This window comes from Capra hircus, chromosome 1, assembly GCF_001704415.2.
Source record: "Capra hircus breed San Clemente chromosome 1, ASM170441v1, whole genome shotgun sequence".
In the NCBI taxonomy this organism is placed as follows: Eukaryota; Metazoa; Chordata; class Mammalia; order Artiodactyla; family Bovidae; genus Capra; species Capra hircus.
The window spans coordinates 65,450,654-65,477,784 of NC_030808.1; the positions used below are offsets into that span (position 1 = coordinate 65,450,654).

At 33.9% G+C, this 27,131-nt stretch overlaps 1 protein-coding gene across 5 annotated transcripts in view; it reads left to right on the forward strand.

Moving 5' to 3' along the window:
• Positions 1 to 27,131, forward strand: part of STXBP5L (syntaxin binding protein 5 like) — a 317,733-nt gene that overhangs the window by 151,231 nt on the left and 139,371 nt on the right. For all 5 annotated transcript variants that reach the window (XM_018043989.1, XM_018044072.1, XM_018044062.1 and 2 more), the window contains exons 9-11: positions 4,663 to 4,786; positions 20,019 to 20,097; positions 24,503 to 24,657. In XM_018043989.1, the coding sequence (XP_017899478.1) occupies positions 4,663 to 4,786; positions 20,019 to 20,097; positions 24,503 to 24,657 (358 nt within the window). The remainder of the gene's footprint in view (positions 1 to 4,662; positions 4,787 to 20,018; positions 20,098 to 24,502; positions 24,658 to 27,131) is intronic.

Below are 27,131 nucleotides of genomic sequence, written 5' to 3' on the forward strand. Positions count from 1 at the left end.
TTGCTTTTCTGTGGCAAAGTTTACGTAGTCAGTTTGAAAGGCTTTATCGTCTAATACTTGCCTTCTTAAAATAGAGAGAGATTTTTTTTTTAATAGTAATACTTATTGTTACTAAGAATCAGATCTTAAAGTATGTTTTATCATATAGAATTGATATTTTAGATTTTCATGTAGAGAAATCAATGAACTCATATTGAGGAATAGTCTCTTAATTGATCTTCAGGTGTTCACAGATTGATTCTAGGCCATTAAGTATTTTCTTCTTAAGAGGCTAATGAGAAAAGAGTGAGGCTAAGGGTAAAAGGTGAGAAAGGGGATTTATGTCTTGTAGCTGTGGAAATAAAGGTGATCATCTAGGCTCTCTATTAAAGTTTAAAAACTGGTACAGTGGTGAGAGATAGAAGAAAATACAGGTCATAAATCATTGTCTAGCATTATCCAGGCTTAAATAGAAAGAGTACCAGAGAATTCAAGACAACACTAAGATAAATAGAAAAAGAATTTTGAAAAGAAAACACATTTTTAAAAGCACAGTTCCTTTTTCTGCTCCCTTCCATCCCCTTATAACGGTAAAATTTAAATTTTGATGCTTAAAGATGCAAGCCTTTAGTTATTTAGTTATTTAGTTATTCCATAACTGTTATCCCTATTCATTTCTTAGTGGTTCTAGCAAAATACAATTTTATGTTATATACAAGATTATTATCATGGTAACAAAGAATTCAGAAGTAAATGATAGAACAGCTGGGTAATTTGATCATGATTGGTGAGCAATATTCTGGCAAGCAATGTCATACAATTATGCGCTTTATGAGCAACTTATAGGGCACCTTTAATCATAAGAAGGTCCTGGAAAGCTAAGCTAGGGTTTTCCTTTTTGTTAAATACATAAAAATAAAGATGAGGATGGAGATCATTTATTCTGTAAAACTACCCTTTAGATAAGAGTGCAAATACCATCTGTGTGTTTAGCCACTTGGAACTAGAATAGAGCAGCTGAAATGGAAATCCAGATGAGAATCCTCAGTTAACTAGTTTTCTTGTAGCTGTAAAAAGTGGAAGGAAAGTTTCTAACCTTAAAAAGTAAATGAAAGCCATTTTGCAATGAAATGTCTATATAAATATTAACAATGTTAATCAGTAGAATAACATACTTTACCTATTTTATATCTAGAATTATATAAATTATATAAAATCTATATAATGCATAATTATATCCTGTCATTTTAATAAAGGTAGTTATATACTTCATGTTATTACTAAACTCTTAAAAAATTTTCTCAGCACTTTTCCTCTCACAGTTTGAAATCATCTGTAATACTTACCTGCAATAGTATCTGATAAGTCACCAAGGATCCCTTCTTAGTCTTTTAAGTTCCTCACTAAGCCTGTGACTTTACATCAGTCCAACTCAATGGACATGGGTTTGGGTAGACCCCAGCAGTTGGTGATAGACAGGGAGACCTGGCATACTGCGGTTCATGGGGTCACAAAAAGTCAGACACGATTGAGCGACTGAAGCCTGTGACTTTACATCAGTCCTTTGTTCTTAAATGGTTTCTTCATTTGTTTGTATTGTTCCATCTCATTTTTTCCACCCCTCATTTCTCCATCATTGTTTCTTTCCCTAACTCTCCTTTAAATTATACTCTTCAGGATTCTACGTCTTCACCCTCTTTTCATTTCTCCTTCAGTTTGTGTTTACGTTCATATTCAGCCTCCCATCATTTCAAATATTACCTATATTATGCTGATAAATTAAAATTCATATATTTTTGATGCAAATATCTAATAATATATTAGGTAACTTCAGATGAATATTCCATTGGCACTGAATTAGTATTTAAAGACCTAATTCTCTCTCTGTGTTTTTATTTCAGTTTTTCAATTTTGATTTAGTTATTTCAATTTAGAACCCACAGACTCATAGTTGACCCTTTTTTCTTCTTCATGTGGTATAAGCAGTTACTCTTGCAGTCTTCTTGATCCCATTATTATATTATCTCTCATTTATCTCCTCTCTTTTTTCATTTCCACATTCAGTGTCCTAGTTGAGGATGTTATCTTTTGCCTTGAAGACTGTAGTAGACTTTTAACTAATCACGTTTCCTTGGATATCTTAGCTTTACAGTATATCTTTCACTATAAAGATTACCATTTTAAGACATAGCTGATCATAATTTCCTACCTCAGAACCTTTAAATGGGTCCCAGTTGTCAACAATCCAGTCTTATTCCTTGACAGGAGATTTAAGGCCTTGGTGCTGTCTTTCCTTTGAACTTAATTTATGGCATTCTTTCTATACACTCCTCATACATCAGATATATTACTATCTCCTAAACATACCATTTACTGCTACTTCAAAGCCTTTGCTTCTGCTTATACTTTATCTTGAACTCCCTTCTTTCCTCTTATGCATATCAAAGTTCAGTTAATTCCTTGGCAATTGTAAAGCTATTTGTACAATATAGCCACTTGATAAATAACTACTGATGAATTCAGAGTTTTGTAAATCCAAGATCATTTTCAGAAATAAGTATACAAATTTTATTTTCACATTAGCTGTAAAGTTTTTGTTTCATCTGTATTTTAAAAATAATCTCTCGCAGAGAAATCTCTCTGAGTTTGACATGAGGATAATCTTTTAATTCCTTTAGTAACTGCTGTTTTTCCTGTTTTCAGATTATTACTTAGCTTTTGGGATTCCTTTGTCTTTTTTGTTTATAAGAAATTCAGTTATAGCCACTGAATTAACCAAAGTTACTAGTGTTTTATTTTCCATATTGTTTTCTATTAAAAAATTTTTCCTTTAGTTGTATTATATTTGGTTTTTCAGAAAACCCTTAAAGTCCTTCTTAAATAATGGAGTAGGGTATAATCAAATAAATAGAAATTAAATATTTACCCAGTAAGTCAAGTTCAAATGCCAGCTCTTCAGCCTCTTCAATAAATGATTATTTGACTTCCTATTCTTTAATAACAGGTTGGTTTTACATGCCTACTCTTCTATACAATAAGTGTGCTTCTTTTATAGAACTTATTTTGATTTTATGTTATATATCTATTATTTTTATATCTGTCTTCTCCAGTAGACAAATTCAGTGGGATATAAAGATTAGGTCTGGGGATGCTTTCTCTGCACCTACCATTTTTCGCAAAGTAGTCTGAAAGAACTTTATTAAATTGACTGAGGTTCATCCAGGTTAACATGTAGAGGAGGCAAGAAGTGGCCTTTGCCTTTAGATACATACAAAAATGAGAAGAAATAAGCTGAGAAGACAAAGAACTGTTTTTTTCACTCTCATTGCCTCTACTGAACCCTGGTAGTAAAGAAATCTTCTCTGCCCAGTAATGGAGACCAGAGTGAGAGAAAATATAAGTCTGTTTTGTCATGGTATCATTTCCAATTAATCAAATCTTACCTTGAGGTCCACTGATATACTGTTTCATTTCTAATATGTCTATTGATTGCTCTAGCCATCATTTGTCTATAATAATACTTATTGTTTGGAAATATATGTGTGTGTAAATAGATGTATAAGTTTGGTATAAATAAATATATTCATAACTTAGTTGTATAAATATAAATAATAACAAATATATCCATAACTTAATTTTATTTATATAGATTTAAAAACTAAATATTAAAAGTTCTAAACAATAAGTATTGTCATAATTTCCTTTCTCGCAGTTGTTTAAGTTCCTTTAAGGAAAGATCATGCTGTATACATCTGTTCAACTTTTATGTCTACTAGAGTTTCTTTCATCGTGCAATAAATAGCACATTACCCAAGTCCCCTATGTACTTTACTAATTTTGAAAGAATACCGAGGGTGTGGCAACATTTGATAACATAAATACTTATTCATTTAACAAATATTTGGGTACTTACTTTATGTAAGATATTGTGTAATCATGGGGAATAAAACAATTCAGGAAAATGTAACGATTGCTTTTTAATTTAATTTATAACTACAGAATGAATCTGTAAATACAAACAATTTTAAGCTCTTCCTGCTTTAAGTCAATTTAAATAGCATATGTTAGAGTTAACATAGTTCATTGATTCCAAATATAGGTTTTGTAGTTAGATGTTGGATTTGAGTGGTGTAACCTGAGCAAGGATATCTTCGTCTTTCTAGCCTATTTTACCATGTGTAATTTGGAAACACATAATATCTGTTTGGTAGGATTAAATGAGATAATGTACATAAACTGCTTACCTTGGGGTCTGGCACATAGTAAGCCCTCAAACTGCAACTCTAATGTAAATTACTTTTTAAGTTGGATACTTTAAGTGAAATTAAATTCTGCCTCACCTGAGATTATCTTCTGTTAACCTTGCTTTTACTTCCATGTAATAATTTTCAAAGAAGCGTTAAAGGATATGGGGAAGACAGGATTTACAACAAAAAGTTCTGGGATCCAACAAAATGAAATTTACTTAACTTTTCTTTATCTAAGGAGATAAGATTTTATAGCCTCTTATATGCCTATATATAAGTTGAAGCCAAAGGTAGTATGATCTAGGTCAGAAAAATTACATGTTTCTTAAGTGTTATTGCTATAATAATTCTGTGTTAAAATATTTTTCCTTTGGAATATACAATGATATATCAACTTTCTTCCTCCTCTACTTGTTTTTAATTGTTATTTCATTAGGCTATTCATTCAATTGATTGGCATCATGAGGGCAAACAATTCATGTGCAGCCATTCAGATGGTAGCTTGACTTTATGGAACCTGAAAAGCCCAAGTCGTCCTTTCCAGACCACAGTTCCACATGGTAAGATATATGCTTTCAAAAGAAAGAAACTCTGGAGATGCAGTGCCACTACTTGAACTAGGAAAGTTGGTATCATTATCACTAAAAAGAGGTAATAGAAGATAGCTTCTGATTCTAAATACCCCTTTATACCTCCTTCAGATGCCCACCTTATGACCCAAAGTTTCTAACCTTACCTTCCTCCTGTCTGTCAACTTTTCTACATTGTAACTGAAAGTATATAGAGACCTCCCAGGCAAAAATCAAATAATTGATGATTGCTGTGTCTGAAGCAGAGGAAATGATGTAGGAATTTGACCAATTTTAAGGGGTAAGGAAGCTAGTGAGAGATGGGACTTTATGGATCTAACTCTTAGACCTAATTTCTGTACTGCTTTAGAGTCTTCTATCTTCTAAATTCCCCCGTTTATTTTCACTTATGCCATTTGAGTACTGTGGTTTTTATTTTAGGTTGTATTTCTTATTATATCCCTCACTGAAAGGAGATATTTAGGATTTATGTTGGTTCTACCTAACTGGACAGAATAACAATGTCAAATGTATGAATAACTTTTATTCAGAGGCTGTATTGTTTTCCATAATATAGGTGATCTGAGTTTTCGTGTTTACCTCATACTCTTGGTTGTAAGAATGGAAAAGTCAAAACCTAGAGGTTATCAAATACATTGTGTTACAGTTTCTGGGTGTTTATTACAGTTTTACATTTAGAAAATAGTGGTATGTTTGTATAGTGGGTGACCCATAAATCAAAAGATGGAATTATTCCAGCTTGGGTTGTTCTGCCATCTTTTTGTACCATCATGTTCTATCTGCAAAAGACTAAATTATTGCAGTATTTATCTTAGCAGTTTACTTAAGAGATTACCTTACATTTAGGCACTTAACTTAGAGATGCTTTATTTATTTATATAGAAGTACCATTGATATATTATTTATATTAGTTTTGGGTATACAGTATAGTGATTAAATATTTTTATAGATTGTACTCCATTTAAAGTTTATATAAAATAGTGGCTGTAATTCCCTGCAGTGTGCAATATTCCTTATTTGTTCTATACATGGTAGTTTATATCACTTCATCTCATACCCTAGTTTGCCTCTCCCCCTTCCTTCTCTACTCTGGTTACCACTAGTTTGTTTTCTTTATCTGTGAGTCTGTTTCTGTTTCGTTTTGTTTTTGGTTCCACATACAAGTGACAAAGAGTATTTGTCTTTCTTTGAATTGTGTAACTTAGCATGCTGTTGCTGCTGCTGCTGCTGCTGCTAAGTCGCTTCAGTCATGGCTGACTCTGTGCAACCCCATAGATTGCAGTCCACCAGGCTCCCCCAGTCCCTGGGATTCTCCAGGCGAGAACATTGGAGTGGGGTGCCATTTCCTTCTCCAATGCATGAAAGTGAAAAGTGAAAGTGAAGTCGCTCAGTCGTGTCTGACCCCATGGACTACAGCCTATCAGGCTCCTCTGTCCACGGGATTTTCCAGGCAAGAGTACTGGAGTGGGGTGCCATTGCCTTCTCCATAACTTAGCATAGTACTCTTCTATTCTGCCTTTCATTTACTTTATAATTAGACATACACAATTAATTACCATGAAGTTCCAAGTATACTTGAGAAGAATATAATTTCCTTTTATGCGAAGGTCAAATTTGAAATTCTTATTTTTACTTTGTACTATTTAAATCTTCACTGTTTTTATTATTGAGTTTTCAGTTCTTAGAGAAATACCTATTATTAAAACCTCTATTATTGTGAATTTTTGCTTGTAATTCTATTCTTTTTGAGTTTATACTTTAAAAACCAAATAGCAAAATGTGGTTTATAATGTTTATCAAATCTTCTATGATTTAACTGATATTTGACTACTAACCAATTTCTGAGAAACTGGTATTAAAATTTAATGGTTATAGAATTATCTGCTCTCTTTAATTTTGTCCTTTTTTTTGTTTCATGTGTTTTAAGATTTTATTATTAGACATCCATCATGTCTCCTGTAGAGAACATATAGTTGGGTCTTGCATTTTTATTCACTCTAACATCATTTAGTTGGAGTGTTCACTAATATTAAATAGAATCACTTACGGTATTGCATTTTTGTTCCTTTTATCTCCCCCTTTTGCCTTCTTTTGGCTTATTTTAAAGTTTTTACTATAATTCATTTGAATTTACATATAGGCAACTTACCTTCATCTTCACATAGTCTTTTTAATCAGTTGCTCTAGGGATTACAGTATACTTCCTTAACTTTCCACATTAGAGTTAATTGTAACATTTTACATAAAATGTAGAAATTTCACAACCACATATATTTATTTACCTTCACCCATTGTCCTTTATGCAATATTTATAGTATTTATTATATCAAAATACAATGTTTTAATTTTTACTTTGAATACACAAGTATTTTTTATTGTTGTATAGTTAACTTACAATGTTAGTTTCAGGTGTACAACTTAGTGATTCAGTTGTTTTTTCAGATTATATTCCAACATAGGTTATTACTGAATATAATTCCCTGTTCTATGCAGTGAATCCTTGTTGCTTATCTATTTTATGTATAGTAGTCTATATTTGTTAATACAGTACTTGTAATTTTCCTCTCCTCCCTCCCCTTTTACATTTGTTTTCAATATCTATGAGTCTGTTTCTATTTTGTATATAGATTCATTTGTATTATTTTTTAGATTCCATATATAAGTGATATCATAATGTTTGTCTTTCTCTGACTTACTTCACTAAGTATAATGTTCTCTAGGTCCATCCATGTTGCTGCAAATGACAATATTTCATTCTTTTTATTGCTGAGTAATATTCCACTGTTATGTGTATTTGTCACACACCACTTCCTAAGACAGTCATTTGTTGATGGACACTTGAGTTGTTTCCGTGTCTTGGCTATTGTAAATAGTGCTGCTATCAACATTGGTGTGCATATATCTTTTTGAGTCAGAATTTTCTTTTTTCTTTCTTTTTGGGTATATACCCCGTAGTGGTATTGCTGGATCACATAGGTAGCTCCATTTTTAGTTTTAAAGGAACCTCCATACTACTATCCATAATGGCTATACCAGTGTATGTTCCTTCCTGCAGAGTTCTCTTTTCTCCACATCTTCTCTAGCCTTTATTATTTGTAGACATTTTGATAACCATTTTGACCACTGTGAGACTTAACTTATTCTGTTTTTGACTTGCATTTGACTAGCATTTCTCTAATAATTAGCAATCTTTTCATATGTCAGTCATCTGTGTCTTCTTTGGAATAAATGTCTGTTTAGGTCTGCTCACATTTTGATTGGGTTGTTGGGTTTTTTAAAAAATATTGAGTTGTATGAGCTATTTGTATATATTAGGTATTAAACCCTTGACAGTCATATAATTTAAATATTTTATCCTATTCTGAGGGTTGTCTTTTTGTCTTGTTTATGGTTTTCTTTGTTGTACAAAAGTTTTTAAGTTTAATTGGGTCCCATTTGCTTATTATTGTTTTTATTTTCTTTATTCTAGGAGATGGGTCAAAAAAGATCTTGATGCAGTTATGTCAGTGTTCTGCCTATGTTTTCCTCTACGAGCTTCATTGTATCCAGTCTTACATTTAGGTCTTTAATCCATTTTGAGTTTATTTTTGTGTATGGTTGTTAGGTACTGTTCTAATTTTGTTCTTTTACATGTAGCTGTCCCGTTTTCCCAGCACCACTTATTGAAGAGGCTGTCTTTTCTCCGTTGTATATTTTTGCCTCCTTTGTCATATATAAGGTGACCATGAGTGCATGGGTTATCTCTGGGCTTTCTATTATGTACCATTGATCTACATTTCTGTTTTTCTGCAAGTACCATACTGTCTTGATTTCTATTGCTTTGGAATATAGTCTGAAGTCATGGCACCTGATCCATCCAGCTCCATCTTTCTTTCTCAGTATTTTTTTGGCTATTCAAAGTTTTTTGTGTTTCCATACAAATTTTTAAATTATTTGTTTCAGTTCTGTGAAAACATGGTGGTAATTTGACAAGGATTACATTGAATCTATAGATTGCCTTGATATTATGGTCTTTTTAACAATATTGATTCTTCTAATCCAAGAACATAGTATTTTCTTTCCATCTGTGTCTTCTTTAATTTATTTCATCAGAGGCTTATAGTTTTTGGCATACCAGTCTTTTGCCTCCCTAGCTAGGCAGGTTTATTCCTAGGTTTTTTATTCTTTTTGAAATCATAGTAAATGGTACTATTTCCTTAAATTTTCTTTCTGACAGTCCATTGTTAATATACAGAAATGCAACAGATTTCTGTATATTGATTTTCATCCTACAACTTTACTGAATTCATTGATTAGCTCTGATAGTTTTTTGGTAGTCTATTTTGAATTTTCTATGTATAGTATCATGCCATCTGCAAACAGTGACACTTTTATGTCTTCCTTTCCAGTTTGGATTTCTTTTGTTTCTTTTTGTTGTATGATTGTCATGGCTAGAACTTCACAACTATGTTGACAGAGTGAACATCCTTTTTTTGTTCTTGATCTTAGAAGAAAAAGCTTTCAGCTTTTTACCATTGATTATGGTGTTAGTTGGGCCTTCTCTGGTGGCTCAGATGGTAAAAAACCTGCCTGTAATGTGGGAGACCAGAGTTTGATCCCTGGGTCGGGAAGATCCCCTGGAGAAGGGGGATACTTCTGCCCACTTCAGTATTCTTACTTGAAGAATTCCCCTGGACAGAGGAGTCTGGTGAGCTACAGTCCATGGGATTGCAAAGAGCCAGACATGACTGAGAGAGGAACACTTTCACTTCATGATATTAGCTGTGGGTTTGTCAAATATGGCCTTTATTATGTTGAAGTATGTTTTCTCTGTGTCCTCTTTCTAGAGAGTTGTCATAATAAATGTTGATTTTTATCAAGTGTTCTGCACCTATTAAGATGATCATATGGTTTTTATTCTTCAATATGTTGATATGGTGTATCACATTGATTTGTAGATATTAAAAAATTATTATCCTTGGGATGAATTCCATTTTTCATGGTATATGATTCTTTTATGTATTGTTTGATTTGGTTTGTTAGTATTCTGTTGAGGATTTTTTCATTTATGTTCACCAGTGAAATTGCCCTATAATTTTCTTATTTGTGTGTGATATCTTGGTATGGTTTTGATATCAGGGTGATGCTTGACTCATAGAATGAGTTCAGAAGTGTTCCTTCCTCTGCAGTTTTTGAAATGGTTTGAGAAGGATAGGTTCTAACTCTTCTATAAATGTTCGTTAGAATTCACCCATGAAGTCAATTTGTTCCGGACTTTTGCTTGTTGAGAGTTTTTAATTAATCATTCAGTTCCATTACTGGTCTGTTCATATTTCCTATTTCTTCCTGGTTTAGTCTTGGGAAGGTGTGCCTTTCTGAGAATTTGTCCATTTCTCTTAGGTTGCCCATTTTATTGGCATATAGTTGTTCATAGTAGTCTCTTATGATCCTTTGTATGTCTGTGGTGTGGGTTATAATCTCTTTTTCTTTTCTGGTTTTATTGATTTGAGTGAGCCCTCTCCTTTTTTTCTCAATGAGTCTGGCAAAAGATTTATCAATTTTGTTTATATTTTCAGAGAACCAGTTTTTACTTTCAAGAATCATTTTTATTTTTTCTTAGACTCAATTTTGTTTCTGCTGTCATCTTTATAATTTCCTTTGTTGTACTAACTTTCGGTTTTGTTTGTTTTTTTTCTGGTTGCTTTAGGCCTAAGGTTAGGTGTTGCTTATTTGAGATTTCTCTTGTTTCCTGAGGTAAACCTGTATATACCATAGATTTTTCTCTTAGAACTGCTTCTGGTGCATCTCATATGTTTTGGATCATTTTTTGTTTTCATTTCTGTCAAGGTATTTTTTAATTTCCTTTTTGATATTTTCAATGATCCACTGATTGTTAAGTAGCATATTGTTTAGCCTTCATGTGTTTGCATTTATTACATTTTTTTCTTGTAGTTGATTGATTTCTAGTCCTCATAGTGTTTTGCTTGGAAAAGATACTTGATGTGATTTCAGTTTTCTTACATTTATTGAGGGCTTTTTTCTTTTTTTTCTGGCCTAGTATAATTTATCCTGAAGAATGTTCCATGTGCACTTGAAAAGAATGTGTGTTCTGCTTTTTGATGGAAGGCTCTATAAATATCAATCAAGTTCATTTGCTCTAATGTGTTATTTATGGCCTGTGTTTTATTATTGATTTCTTTTCTGGATGTTCTGTCCATTGATGAAAATGGGGCGTTTAAGTTTCCCACTGTTACTGTGTTACCGTCAATTTCTCCTATTATGGCTGTTGGCATTTGCCTTATATTGAGGTGCTCCTATGCTGGGTGCATATATATTTACAATTGTTCTATCTTCTTTTTGGCTTGATTCCTTGATCATTATGTAGTGTCCTTCTTTCTCTCTTATAACAATCTTTATTTTAAAGTCACTTTGTTGTATGTAAGTATTGCTACCTCAGCTTTCTTTTGATTTCCATTTGCATGGAATACTTTTTTTCCATCCCCTCACTTTCAGTCTGTATGTGTCTCTAGATCTGAAATGGGTCTCTTATAAGCAGCATATATGTGGGTCTTGTTTTTGTACCATTCAGCCAACCTATATCTTCTGGTGGAAGCTTTTGGTCCAGTTATATTTAAGGCAGTTATCAATTTTTATGTTCTTGCCATTTTTTTGTAAATTGTTTTGGATTTGGATTTGGATTTGTAGCTTCCCCCCACTTTCTACTTCTCTTGTTCTATTTTCCTGTGATTTATGCTTGGATTTTTTTTCCTTTTCTATATATCTGGGCATCTGTTATTGCTTTTGGATTTGTCACTATCAAGAGGTTTTTGTATAGTAATCTATATATACATGATTAAGTTGCTTATCTCTTACTTTCACATGCATTTCAAAAACCTTAAATGTGTACTCTCTTCCCCCTCACGATTACTGTTTTTGATATCATATTTGCATCTAATTGTTTTGTGTATCCCTTAACTCTTTATTGTGGATGTAGATGATTTAATGACTCATCTTTTAACCTCCCTACTGGTTTTGTGTATGGATGGTTTTTAACCTTTACTGTATCTGGTGAGATTTTTCATTTTATAATTTTCTTGTTTCTAATTGTGGCCTTTTTTTTTACCTAGAGAAGTTCCTTTAATATTTGTTGTAAAGCTGGTTTCAGTTCAGTTCAGTAGCTCAGTCGTGTCTGACTCTTTGCGACCCCATGAAGTGCAGCACACCAGCCTCCCTGTCCATTACCAACTCCCGGAATTTACTCAGACTCATGTCCATCGAGTCAGTGATGCCATCCAGCCATCTCATCCTCTGTTGTCCCCTTCTCCTCCTGCCCCCAATCCCTCCCAGCATCAGGGTCTTTTCTAGTGAGTCAGCTCTTGGCAATAAGGAGTTCATGATCTGAGCCATAGTCAGCTCCTGGTGTTGTTTTTGCTGAGTGTATAGAGCTTCTCCATCTTTGGCTGCAAAGAATATAATCAATCTGATTTAGGAGGCTAAAGCTTCGGAAAGCAAGAGGTTGGGGGCAGATTGGAGTGTCCGTTCCTGAGAAGGCCCTTTCAGTTCCTGCACAGTTTCATTTCTAGTTTACTGGGAGTTTTTTATCAGAATGGGTGTTGGATTTTGTCACATGCTTCTTATGCATCTTTATATGGTTTTGTGTTTTTCTTTTTTGGCTTATTGATGTGATGGAGTACATTAATTCGTTTTTGAATGTTGAACCAGCCTTACATATCTGGGATAAATTGCAGTTAGTCATGGTATAGCATTCTTTTTACCACCGTCTCTTTCTTCTGCTTCTATTTGCCTGGAATATCTTTTTCCATTGCCTCACTTTCAGTATGTGTCTTTACATGTGAAATTAATCTCTCATAGGCAGCATATTGTAGACTCTTGTCTTATTACACAGTCTGCCACTCTGTGCCTTTTGATTGGAGCATTTAGTGCATTGACATTTAAGGTAACTATTGATAGATATAAATTTAATGCCATTTAAAATCTTATTTTCTAGTTGATTTTGTATTTCTTCTTTGTTCCCTTCTGTCTTTTTATGGTTTGAAAATTTTCTTTTGTATTATGCTTTATGTTTTCTTTTGTTTTTTCATATACTTGGCATCTTATTGACTAAAAACTTTAAAAAATATTTTATTTATTTTTATTGGAGCATAATTGGACATGTGAACACAGACGGGAAGGGGTGGGTGGGACAGATTGGCAGAGTAGCACTGATGTATGTATACACTACCATGTGTAAAGGGATAGCTAGTGAGAAGCTGCTGTATAGCACAGGGAGCTCAGCTCAGTGCTCTGTGATGACCTAGAGGGATGGGATGAGGGGCTGGTAGGGAGGCTTTAGAGTGAGCGGCTCTGTGTATACATCGAGCTGATTCACTTTGTTGTACAGCAGAAACTAATTCCTTTTTTGTTTGTATTTTGTGCATCTATTTATTTTGTTTTTTATTTGTGGTTAAAATTTTTCAAGTGTGTTAACCCAATACCATATCTACTTGCTTAGGCTGGTAGTCATATAGGCTCAAAGACATTAAGAAAAAAAAATCATTTTCTTACACCCCTCCCCAACATTTTATGATTTTGATGTACTGTTTTATATCATCATGTTTATTCTTTTGCTATTCATTGTAATTATCATCACTTTCAAAAAACCTTTTTCAATTCATGTACTGACCTATTTAAGTGATTTGCTTTCCAATTGTTATTTTCTCTTTCCTATAGATTCTTGCTTCTTTTCTATTTAGATAAGTCCTTTCAGTAGTCCTTTCAATAGTTCTATTGCTGTATTCCTTTAGCTTTTGCTTATCTGCGGAATTTCTAAATGACAATCTTGCTGGATAGAGTATCTTAGGGTGCAGGATTTTCCCTTCCAGAGCTTTGTATAACATGACAGTCCCCTCTGGTCTGCAAGATTTCTGTAGAGAAACCAGATGATAGCCTTATGAGGGTTCCCTGTAACCTACTTTTTTGTCTTTTGCTGCCTTTAGAATTCTCTGTTTATGATATATCTTGGTGTAAGTCTGTCTGGGTTCTTCCTGTTTTGGACCCACTGTGCTTCTTGTGCCTAGATAGTTTGTTTCCTTAGGTTTGGGACAAAATTTCCATAATTCCTTAAAATATATTTTCAATCCTCTTTTCTCTTTCTTCTTCTTTGGGATCCCTATTATGTGTGTAATAGGTCTTTTATATTGCTTTTTTTTTTTTTTCATCTGTCTGTGGTTCTGATGCATAATTTCCATTCTTTTCTCCCAGATCACTTATTTGTTCTTCTGAATTGTTAAGTTCGGTATTTATTGCTTTCAGCTTAGCTTTTGTCTCAGAAAATTAGTTTTCTAATTTTAATTGGCTCTTCTTTATAGTTTCTAGTTCCTTGTTCAGTGATCTGCCTTTCTTAATTCCTATTGATAGCCTTTCTTAATTCTGTCAGTATTTTTATTAGTCTTCTTTTTTGAACTCCAAGACTGGGGAGATTTGTTTGTTCTTTCAGGGGATTTCTCTTGTTCTTTTTTTTTTTTTTTTAATTTTTTATTTTTTTAAATTTTAAAATCTTTAATTCTTACATGCATTCCCAAACATGAACCCCCCTCCCACCTCCCTCCCCATAACATCTCTCTTGTTCTTTTAATTGGAAGTGGTACTGCTGCTTCTTCATTTTTCTTAGATTTCTTCGACTCTATGAATTAAGAAGAAACAGTTGTCCACTGTGGTCTTAAAGGGCTGTTTTTATGTGGGTATCCCTGTGTAGCCTGTGTCTGTGTAATATTTTTGGTGAGAGGGCTGTTTTTAGTATGGATGCCTGCCTCAGCTTTCCTCATTGTGTCCTGCCCATTATCCTCTTGATAATGGGTGTGACTGGTATTGTGGTGATCAGAGCCTGCCTTGATTGTTGAATGGGGCCTCTGTTTTGATCTGTGGTTGTCACAGCCCTGTTGCGGGTAGGGTCTGCTCCCAGTTGTTGGAGTAGTAGCTCCTAGATCCATTTCTGAGCTGTGGTGTGAGGTAGGTGAGAGTGAAACACTTCGCTGGGGGACGAGGCACTAAGTGTTCCTCCCCAGGAACTGTCTACTGGGAAGTGTGCTCTGTGGTCTCACCCATGAGTATGCTCTTGTTGGCACTGCCCTTGGCCCTTCCTCAGGATGAGAATGCAAGCCATCAGCCCAGATGTTCCTCAGGCACTGTGCTCACCAGTCCACCAGCATACATATGCAGGCGCAGATCCACTGGTCAGGCACCAAGACCTGCTGTGAGACCTCAGGGGTCAATCCAGACGTTGGCCCTGCCTTTGCTTCTTCTGGCAGCTACTAATGCCAGACCCATCCAACCCTGGGACTACCAGTAGTCTGCTTGAATGTATCACAGGCTCTGAGCTTACAAAGGAGCCTATGGCATAAATCCTCCAAAGCCAACAGGACACTGCTCAAATTCAGCCCTGCTTCTAAAGTCATGTGGGTCTGGCTCCTGGGGATCAACACAGATTTCAGCCTTGCCTCTGTGTGTGTACAGCCCACAGTGCTTGAGCATGCCCAGAGCTCACAGAGGCAGAGCCGTGCCCACTGTGAGCATGTTTTGGTACCCTTCCATTCTTGCACATTTACAGTGGGGCTTCAGTGGCAGAATCAAGCTCCATCCTGTGTACCCCCAGTTGTAGTCTAAGACACACTCTAGCCCCTTCAGGCTGCCTCTGCACAGCTAACCCTAGGTCTCTCCCTGGGTCTATCCACTGGAGCCCAAGTTTTAGCTCACCGCCCAGTGAGCACCACGGACATGCATCTCAGTCTAGAGACTGCAAGTGAGGTAGCCAGGGCCATCTGTGCTAATCTGTTTGTTCTGCCTACCGCAGGCCAGCTGCTACACTCTCCTCTGAGCCTCTGAAGCTCCCTGTTTTTCACTGTTGACCTCCCAGCCGTTGAAGGGGGTTCCCAGGTTGAAGGAACCTTTCTTCTTTTACAGATCCCTCCCAGGGGTGCAGGTTCTGTCCTGATTGCTTTTTTTTCCCTTTTGTCCTACCTGCTTAGATGATGATCTTTCCTGCAGTTTTGATCACATGAGATCTTCCACCAGTATTCAGTAGGAATCTATGAGAATTGTTCCACATGTAGATGTATTTTTAATGTATCTGTGGGAGGATATGAGCTCCACATGGTTCTATTCCACCATCTTGATCTCTCTTCAGTTGTTTTTGATCAGAGAGGGAAAGTTTTTCTTCTTTCACCAGTAAATATGATGGTAAGCTCTGGGTTTCTATTCATAGTAATTTATCAGGTTGAGGAAATCTTTTTCTTTTCCTTTGTGAAGCTTTTGTTTAATCAAAAGAGTGTCAGACTTCATCAGATGCCTTTTTAGTCTGTTGAGATAATTGTTTAATTTTTGTTCTTTATTCTATTGATGAGGTATATTATAGTAACTGGTTTTTCTGATGGTAACCAAATTCCCATTATTTAGAAAAACCTCATTTCTTCATTGTTATATTTCTGTCTTAGCCTCGTATCAGGATGTTTGATCTCATACAATGGATGGTACTAATAGTTTTATAGAATTAGTTGGCAAATATTTCGTCTTTGGTTTTTAGGAGAATGTTTGAAGGATTGGTGGCAGAATTTAAGTCTTTTATCTCTGTTTCTGTCTTTTCTGGTCAGTTCAGCTATTTTACTGATCTTTTCAGAGAACCAGATTTCAGTTTATTGATTTGCTATTGATATATATTTTTTCTATTCTATTAATACTTCATTAAAGTGAAGTGAAAGTTACTCAGTCATGTCCGACTCTTTGTGACCCCATGTACTATACAGTCCATGGAATTCTCCAGACCAGAACACTGGAGTGGTTAGCCTTTCCCTCCTCCAGGGGATCCTTCCAACCCAGGGATCGAACCCAGGTCTCCAATATTTTTTTCTTTGAACCATTTATTTAGTCAAGGGTATGTATGTATATAGGGCCTTCCTTAGTGGCTCAGATGGTAAAGAATCTGCCTGTAAGGTGGGAGACCCAGGTTCAATTCCTGGGTTGGGAAGAGCCCCTGGAGAAGGGAATGGCAACCCACTCTACTATTCTTGCCTGGAGAATTCCATGAACAGGGGAGCCTGGCGAGCTACAGTCCATGGGGTCACAAAGAGTTGGACACGATTGATTGAGCAACTACTACACACACATGTATGTATAGAAGTTGTTACTTTAGCCTGTTTGCTGCTTATTTGTGTTCTCTTCCTTTGTTCTTGTGGATTCAAGTTACCATTTGGTCTCTCTCCAGTGTAGCCTTGCTCCCATCAACCTTCTCTGTGTCATTATTTTCAAATAAGTATCCCATATTACAATTATATATATAGTAATTTTTACATTGCTTCTTAAATAAGTTAAGATTTAAAAGGAAATGTGTAATTATACTGTCTTTTATAATTACCTACATTAATTACTTTTACTTATAATCTTTGTATATAGGTTCATATTACTCTTTCAGCCTAAAGAACTTCTTTGTATTTTTTGTAAGGGAGCTCTGCTTGCAACACATTCTCTCAGTTTTTGTTATCTGGAAATATCTTTATTTCACCTTAATTTTTGAAAATTGAAGTAATCAAAATTATTTCATTTTGAATATTTCAAATTATTTTGATAATGATTATTGAAATAATTTTGATGAACATAAGATTCTTGGTTAATAGGGTTTCTTTTCCCAGTAAATTAAGTATGTCATTCCTCTGCCTTTTGACTTATTGTTTCTGATGAGTCTCAGCTATTAACCTTATTGGGGCTCCCTTATATACAATGAATGATTTTTCTCTTGGTCCTTTCAAGATTTTTTTTTCTTTTAGCATTTTTACCTTGATGTTTCTGGGAGTAGATTGACTTTTTTATCCTACATGGAGTTTTTTGAGGTTCTTAGATGTATAAATATGTTTTTCAAATAATTTAGAAAAGTTTCAGCCAATATTTCTGTGAATATTTTCTCCTTTCTCTCCTCTCCTTCTAATATTCCCATAATGCATTTGTTGGTATGATTAATAGTATCCTACCTTTCTTTGAGACTTTTTACTTTTCTTCAGTTTTTTTCCTCCCTGTTTTTCCTGAACATTTGTAATTATCTTCTTGTTTTCCATCATCAGCATCTTACCTCCTCAAAATTTCTTTATTAAATAAACCCATATTAATATTTCTGAGACATCGCTCTATGCATATTATTTCTCAACTTGGAAGTTTCCAGTGGCTCTCCCTTGTCAACACGGCAAGTCTGTCTTATAGATTGCCATTATATGGCTCTTTTGTGCCTCATCAGCATTCTTTCCTCTTTTCTTCTACATTAATCTTTTAATCTACCCAGTTTGGCTTGTGCATTGTTCTCTCATCATACTGGGCATATTCTCTCAACATTCTGCCTTCATGTCTTTTCTTATACTCTCCTAGCCAACTTTTGTCTTTTAGTTCTTAGTCTAGTATCTAGGAAGTCTTCTGTAAAATTCTGCAAAATCTTCTGTTACAAAAGGAAACCACAGTTTTATTCTCCACTCCTAAAGTACTTCATGTCTATCAGTCATTTATGGTACCTAATATTATCATTTTCAAATTTTTTTATTTAGTAAATTTTAAGCTTGTTGGTGGTTATTTCTCTGTACCCTCCCACTTACTTCAATACTGTGAAAATAAGCAATAGCAATAAACACAGTTATTGACAGTGTTGTTTTATACAAAATGACATTTAAGCATATTTCAGTTACTAACAGGCAATAAATATAATCAAAGCAGAAAGCTTTTGCCTTTAAATAAACCAGAGTTGGAAATTGAAGTAAAACATTAGTTAATTAAACAATGATTCTTTTCTACTAAAATCAGTGCATGGTACTGATGTTTACTGACTGAAAAATAGTACTTGGTTACATATATATATATATATATATATATATATATATATATATACACACACACACACAATTGCAAAAATGCTGTTTTGGTCAACTAACAGTTTGACAGTTACTAGAGAAGCACTGGGTAGAAAAAATATCAACTGAGAATAATGGGCTTCTTTGCTAAGTCTATTACTTCCTTTAATTCTCTAATTCCATTCATTATCAAAACTTAGTAATCCCTGACTAGCTCTAAGACCACTGTACAGAATGAGTCCCTGAGGCAAAGTTGTCCCTTTGTAATGATCTATATTTAGTGTTAACAGTTCTTTTTCATATATAATATAGATACTTTTAATCCTGTTTTACAGTATAAATGATATTGGTCAATATTTATTATTGGGTTGCTTCTTCAGTTGACATAGGGTAAAAGAAAAAGAAGGAAATTTCAAAAAACATGCCGTGGAGCAGATAAGGTATACTGTATGTGGATAGCCACTAAACAAATTGGATAAAACTGTCCTGACTTCCGAGTTGGATTTGTCTTTGCCATTCTGAAACTGTGAGGAAATTTTAACTTGTATGCATGTAAACATCTCTCTACATGATAGGTTTCTTTGTCTACAAATAGCTCTGGCAGTGTAAGAATATTGATTAAAATAAAAGGTGTCATCTTACAAAACAGATTAATAAGCAAAATTTTAATTATAAAGATAAAGCTTACTTCTGCCTATGACATACTTATTTCCATTTTCAACTCTTCTTGATGTTTTATTCAAACTCTTATGGAATCTGAACATAATCTTTCCTTTATAAGAAACTATTATTTTTGTTTTATGTAGAGTTCATCATTAAAATTTTTAAAAATCTTGAAATATATCACCTGTGTTCATTGTCTAATGGACTTTCCTTTAAATGAATTTTATGAAAATGCAGTGATTTTCATAGTGTATCATAAGTTTTAAGTGACATGTCTTTCTGCATGTGAAAGGGTTTTCTTGTTTCATAGGTAAAAATTGTAAAGCCTAGTATGGATTTTCATAATATATTTCATTATGCAGATAAGTATATATGTGTGTGTCTTCAATTCGGCCGTTGTTTATCATGAAACTTGTGTAATTAAAATAACCTTATATGATACTAGATTTATACATTGAGAATGTGAAGCAATAAAAATATGTTTACAAATAACTATTGATTATATAACAGTCAGTTGTTAGGGCTCAATAAACCATTTATAAATTTAACAAGAATGTTAGAATGCATAGAAATGTGTCTATCTGATTATTAAAAATACATAATTACTTTAAAAATTCCTTTAAAAATTCTCATTGATAAGTAGAATTTAATTCATATTTAATAAAATCCTTTTCTTTCTTTAGGAAAAAGTCAAAGAGAAGGAAGAAAACCTGAATCTTGCAAACCAATTCTTAAAGTAGAATACAAGACTTGTAGAAACAGGTATGCATTTTTACTTGGGGGGTTGTGGAAAAATATGTAAGAAAGAGTGACAAGAAATACAGATATCCTTTAATGTTTATATATTATTAGGTTTTACATAATTATATTAACTAACATTAACAGCAATGTTCCTTGATAACATTTATTATTCAATGGGTATGTATATGATGCCAATATTATAAATAGTAACTCTTAATTATTTAAAGATTTATATGAATATTCAGATAAGTATTATATACATTAATTTTAACAATGTAGGGCTTTTGGGCCATGCAATTGCAAGTAGCAATCATTTAGCATTATTAAACAGCAAAAGCTATTTACCTATTAGTATTATATAGGAATTAAATATATAAGTCTCTGTACTTTAAGATCTTACATTTTGAATTGGAAAGATTAAAGTTAGTTGGGAATATAAACATTTATGTATATTAGTATAATACAATATAAATTTTAAGATATAGAAAATTAAAAATAATATTTAATAAAATTTATCTTATATCTGTAGAAGGCATATCCAATACATCGGCAATGTTCTTTATACTTAAAGTAATTATTAGTGGCAATATTCACATCCAGAATTACCATAATTACAAATCTTATGTAGACCTTAGTTTTAAGTCTAAATTGGATAATTCTACTTTATATTGCTTAAATGCTCACACTAGAATATTTTCCTGTCATCACAGGTACATATAATATTTGCTTATAGCTGCTATTCTCAAAGTATGATAGATAGATGGATCAAAACCTCTTTAGCCTAGCCTAATGTTACTATGCATAACTAGTAAGAATAACCACAGTTTTATTACTATTGTAACTAAAGTATTAAAACATTTAAAATTTAATCATTATGGATGAATATATTTTACATATATTCTTTCCTTCTTAAAACAGTGTTTATGACTTTAACTTTGCTTGAGTCTTCAGGCTCAATATTGTTTACATTCTTTGTTATACAGTGTCGCACTTCAAGGGCACCTAACCTTGCCTAAAGGGAGTACAGAGAACAGTGAAGGAAGAAATCACTGAAATTCTTAGGAAAGGAGATGCCTGAGATGGGATTTTAAGGGATGGAGGATAGGATGGTTTCAGATGAAGGCAGAAAAGGATAAACATAAAGAAAAGGTAATTCAGAAATCAGGAATTCAAGGCAAGACAGTTTAATATAATGATTAAGATCATTGGAGTGAAACAGCTGTGTGACCTTGAAAATTAACTTTTTAAAAATTTAATTTTCTCATCAACAGTACCTATCTCATCAATGATGTTTGTAACATCATAAATTTGATGAGAGGCCCACAGTGGATTTCTTAAAAAGCAGTTGTTGTTATCATCATCAAAGCCATTGATTTTCACACTGTTAATATTCTTCTATGATTCTAAATTGATATGTTCTAGTTAATGGTAGTTGAAGTTTGTGTAGAAATAATTCAGATTTCTAATGTGAAATAATTATGATTAGTAATATCAGGCCACTTACTGTGCACTTAGAACACTGTTGTTCTACAATTTGTTGTGATTTACAACTATATTAGGAGCAGTGGATCCACAGCTCAGAACACAAAGAGACCACAAAAACAGAGGAGCACTGACGTTGAGTCCACAGCAAAGTGGGCTGTAGTCTGGAAGTGGAAATAAAGCTATTTCTGCTCCTTCTCGGACATAGCAGATATGTTGTGAAGTGAAGAAAATGGGATGGCTTTAGCAGGAGCAGGAACTTGATAAGAGCCTTACCTTTGTGTGCAGGGCTTCCCTGGTGGCTCAGGTGGAATGTGGGAGATCTGCGTTCAGTCCCTGGGTCAGGAAGATCCCCTGGAGAAGGAAATGGCAACCCACTCCAGTACTCTTGCCTGGAAAATCCCATGGGGTCACAGAGAGTCAGACATGACTGAGTGACTTCACTTTCCTTCACCATGTATGCTGCAGCAGCTGGGCCTCTTAAAGGCCTGCACAGGTAACAGATATAAAGCATATGTTTTCTGTTTAATATTATCTTGGACTAGCCATTTACAAACTTGCTTAGGAATCATTGGTCCCTAGTCACGGATTTGCTTGCCGCAACTCTAGTCAAAATGGTCTCAGGCTTAATAATTTTATCCTTTTAAAAAAAGCAAATAATGATCTCTTTATCTGCTATCACTAGCATTATCAGGTTCTTTGTTGTTAATAAAAATCACTCTCTGCTAATTTTTTAATCCCTTTCTATTGTAGCCACCTACAGATAGACTTCATGTGTGGTTAAATTCTCCAAGCTTTAGTATACCCATCTATTAAACGAGGATTATAATAGTAGTTCCTGATTGGTATATCTTAAGGATTAAATACAATAATGCATTTGAAGTTCTTCACAAAATGCTTGGAACATCATAAATACTCAACAGATGTTACACATTTGTTATATTACACAATTTATCATTTAATCCATTTGCCTTCATTGAGACAAAATCTCAATGCTTTTTATTGTATTATCTATTTTATAAATTATAGAGTAGTCTTTTTTTTCTCTTGTGTACAGTTCTGTGGATTTTTTTTTAGCAAATGTATAGATTCTTGAAATTGCCACCACAATAAGAATACAGAAAATTTCTATATTCACCAAATTATCTTTGCAATTTGTAATTGTTACCCCTTAACAATTACACCTTTCCCCACTCCTAATCTCTAGAAACCAGTGATCTGTACTTTGTCACTATAGTTTTGCCTTTTTGAGCTGTCATGTAAGTGTAGTTACATATTACATAACTTTTGATCCTAGCTTCTTTTCCTCAACATAATGATACAAAGACTCAAGGAAAGTAAATTAGAGCATTTTCCCATATTTAGTTTACAACTCAATTATTTGTGTGAAAATACTGACAAAACTTTACATATAAAATGCCTTCAGTAATTTCTATTTAAGTTCTGATGAAAACTTTTTATTTATTTATTTTTATTTTTACTTTATTTTACTTTGCAATACTGTATTGGTTTTGCCATACATTGACATGAATCCACCACGGGTGTACATATGTTCCCAAACATGAACCCCGCCTCCCACCTCCCTCCCTATAACATCTCTCTGGGTCATCCCCTTGCACCAGCCCCAAGCAGCCTGTATCCTGCATTGGACATAGACTGGCGATTCGTTTTTTGCATGATAGTATACGTTCCAATGCCATTCTCCCTAATCATCCCACCCTCTCCCTCTCCCTCTGAGTCTAAAAGTCCTCTCTACACATCTGTGTCTCTTTTGCTGTCTTGCATACAGGGTCATCATTGCCATCTTTCTAAATTCCATATATATATGTTAGTATACTGTATTGGTGTTTTTCTTTCTGGCTTCTTAAACAACTTTTTGATTATTATATAGTCAGCATAAGATTAGCAAATGTCCCTTTGATATTGTTTGGTACTATATATGATACAATATGGAAAAGAACAGGGATTCTTATAGACTGAGTTCTAGAAACAAGTAGATTCTTCAGTTTAGCATATGGATAGAAGTGACTTATTTAGTGAAGCATATATTCTCAAGGAATTTGGTACAATAAAAGTGTCTAGTTCCTTTAAAAAATTTTTGGAGAATATTTTCAGTCTGGTCTTTACTTATTGAAAAATGCTTCATAGCAACACACATTTTCTTTTATATACATATGCTGGAGATACAGATATATGAGAAAAGAAAAATGAAAAGTTATGAAAATATTTAATAACTTTCTGACAGCTATAATATTTTATGATCATCTTAGCTCCCCTCTATTATCTAACTATAACTTGCAGTTAACAGAAATGAAAAAGTTTGTTCCAAGTTAGTTTTACAAGCTAAATAAAATTGGCTTACCCTAGGTAAAAGTGAGAAGATCACAGTTATTTCTGGTGAATTGTTTTCCCCTTGCATGTAGTTTTCTCCATCTTCTTGTCATAACCCTTTATACAGAAATACCATTATGCAGACTTTTCATGTTACCCTCCACTATTCTGGGCTTGCCATTGTCACATTTCATTTTATATTGAAATATGCTTCTATTTCTTCGTGATTTAAACCCCACATGCCTACTAGTTAACATGATAAGCTAATATTGTCTAACATTCTAATAGTAGTAATTTAGCGTTTGGGAACCAACCACATGTGATGTTCTTTTGAGTCAGTGAGCATCTTTCCCCTGACCATCCTCACTGCCTTTTTCCCATCTCACCTCAACAGCTTCAGACTGATTCATTAGTAATTTTAACAGTGAGAATGTACATCAAGTAAAAGGGAAATAGAATAGTAAATTTGTTGGGTGAGATATTTGGAGGCAGAAAAGGCTTTTGCTCTGACAATTAGTGTACATAATCCCTACCAAAGTCCATTCTTTTTTGCCTCAATCCTGTGACATTGTGTCATCCTGAAGAACTCTGTCTCATTCTTTTTCCTTTGTAGTGAACCATTCATAATATTTTCTGGTGGACTGTCCTATGACAAAGCTTGCAGAAGACCAAGTTTAACCATCATGCATGGAAAAGCAATCACAGTGCTTGAAATGGATCACCCTATTGTTGAATTTCTAACTTTGTGTGAAACACCCTATCCAAATGGTAAGTAACTAAAATGAAGTGATGTTGAAAAATAAGTTTTGAAATAATAAGTTGCTAACAAAATTAAGCTTAAATATTTTTAGTTTTGGCAGCTGACATCTACTGTGATACAACACTGTGAGCTACAGGTGCTGGAGCAGGCTCTGCAACTGTACCTACTTGACAGACTGGAAGTAAGACAAATGTAGTGCAACAGTGCTGGAGTTTCAGGTTCTAATATCAGGTAAGTGCTTTAAACTTTGATAAGGATGGTGGAAGCTGAGCTGGGAGGGTCCGATCGGGGTCCGGGGTGAAATCACTTGGAGAAACTGAGGTCTCCTAATAGCCTCTCCTAGACCAGCTCCACCCATCCCATTCCTGTGCCAATCAAAGTTAAAGCACTTACCTGATATCAGTGATCTGTAACTCTGGCGGTGCTGCATCTGTTTCACATCTGACTTTGCTTCAGATGCAACTGCAGCACCTGTGATTACTCTGGGATTGCTGATGTGTGGTTAGTGATTTATTCCAATTTTGGGAAAAATTAGAAGAGTCTTTGAGAGGAGAGGTGCTTAGGTATTTTTATCATCCCAAATATAAAGACTTTTTATAAACATAAAATCTTAAGTTACATGCAAACTGTATAATGGAATCTAATGATGAAATATATCTTAGTGAAATCTAAAAATTGAGATGGATGAAATGCAAAAGGGGAAATATGAGTTTACGATTTAAAAACATATATATATATATACACACACACACACACATATATATTACTATATTTTCAGGAGGGAAAATGTAGAGAGAAGAACATTGTACTTGGAGACAGAATATTTGAGTTTATGAATTATCTCTGTCACTAGCCATGTGACCTTGTACAAATCACTTCATATTTATCATTTGTACAAAAAATATAATATTGACTCCACATGATTATTAGAAGGCCAGAGGGACTCATCTTATAATCTATAAAGATAAATAGTTTTATTATAAATGTATTAATTTGTTTTAAATTACTGAGTTTCTTGTTTAAAACCTAGAATAAAGTGATATAAATAAAAACCAATGTGGCACTTTACTCCGAGCTGCCAGTGGCAGACAAATTACCTGTGCTGTTAATTAACCACAAATATTTATTGGATGCTTCTATGGCCTCAGTATAACAAGAAGTTGGTGAGGAAATGGATGAAGCATGAAACTGATCTCTGATGTCAAATTGCAGATAATCTGGCCACAAAAGGAAGATAATTATGACTTAAGCTTAAAACACATTACACCTTAATTAAGTGCAGAGTTATGAGTCAGAGTTTAAATACTGTGCTAATTTATACTAGTCAGGTAGTTGATGACTGAAATATTGCATGAAATATTCATGCAAAGCTTATAGAAAATGTAGGATCTAGATAGGGCTTGAAGAATGACTTGGGCCTTGAAAATAATATTGAGTAAAGGTTTTAGAAATTGTGAATTTGCTAGAGTGGGATCAATTCAGAGAAAAGATTAAAAGCCTTTTGTAGATATTTGGAAATAGGGAACTACAGAGGAATTTGGAGGAAATATTAAGTGAAAGAAAGCAATGTTTTAGTGAGTGGGTTTTAAGAGAGAGACTGAAATCTAAAACTTTGGATTCCAACTGGGGAGGCTTTGTGATAGTATGCATTAAAATGATCAAGCTATGACATCTTGATCAGCTGCTTATAGGAGAGGAAAATGAAAACCCATTGAATTTGGTCAACAGTTGGATTAGGGAGTGATATGAGTCAAAGATAACATTTTAGGAATAGTGGTTTTATAAGCAGTAATAACAGTTCTTGGGAGTAGAGAAAGATAAATTTGAGTCAGTACAGTTGTGTAGAGCATTAAAAAGAGAGGGAGGAGGTCTTTACTATTTATTTTTGAATCATCATAATATAGATGCTCTTTGGAGTTATGAGAATGAATGATAAATGAACAAAGAAAGAAAGAACAGAGGACCAAAAACTTAGGTTAGGAAAATGCCTTCTTCAAGAAAGAAGGTGTGCATGCCAGCAATAGAAACTGAAAATGTGTGGTTTCAAAGATCAAACACTATATGTATATATACATTTCTGCACATCAGTAGAGATGTTAGGACAGTTTCTAGTAATGTTAAACAAATTATAAATGTACTGTAACCAAGTCTAATTACTGCCAAACCATGTATATTACTTTGCTTTTCAGAGAAATGGTAATGAGGATGGAGCTTTTTATGTATTTGGAGCTAGGAGAAATTTCACTTGACTCAGTAAAATATAAGTGTATTTTATTAACTATTTCTGATTTAAGCAATAGTACATGAAAATGCCAGAAAAGAACCCTACTGTATGCCACAGTATATAATGAAAACTTTCTCATTGCCCTTTCAGAGGCAACCACTATTACTAAGTTTCTTATGTGTTCTCCCACAAATAATGTATGCATATGTATGCTTATTTATGTATCTATACATTATCTCTTTTGTAAGATGACAGCAT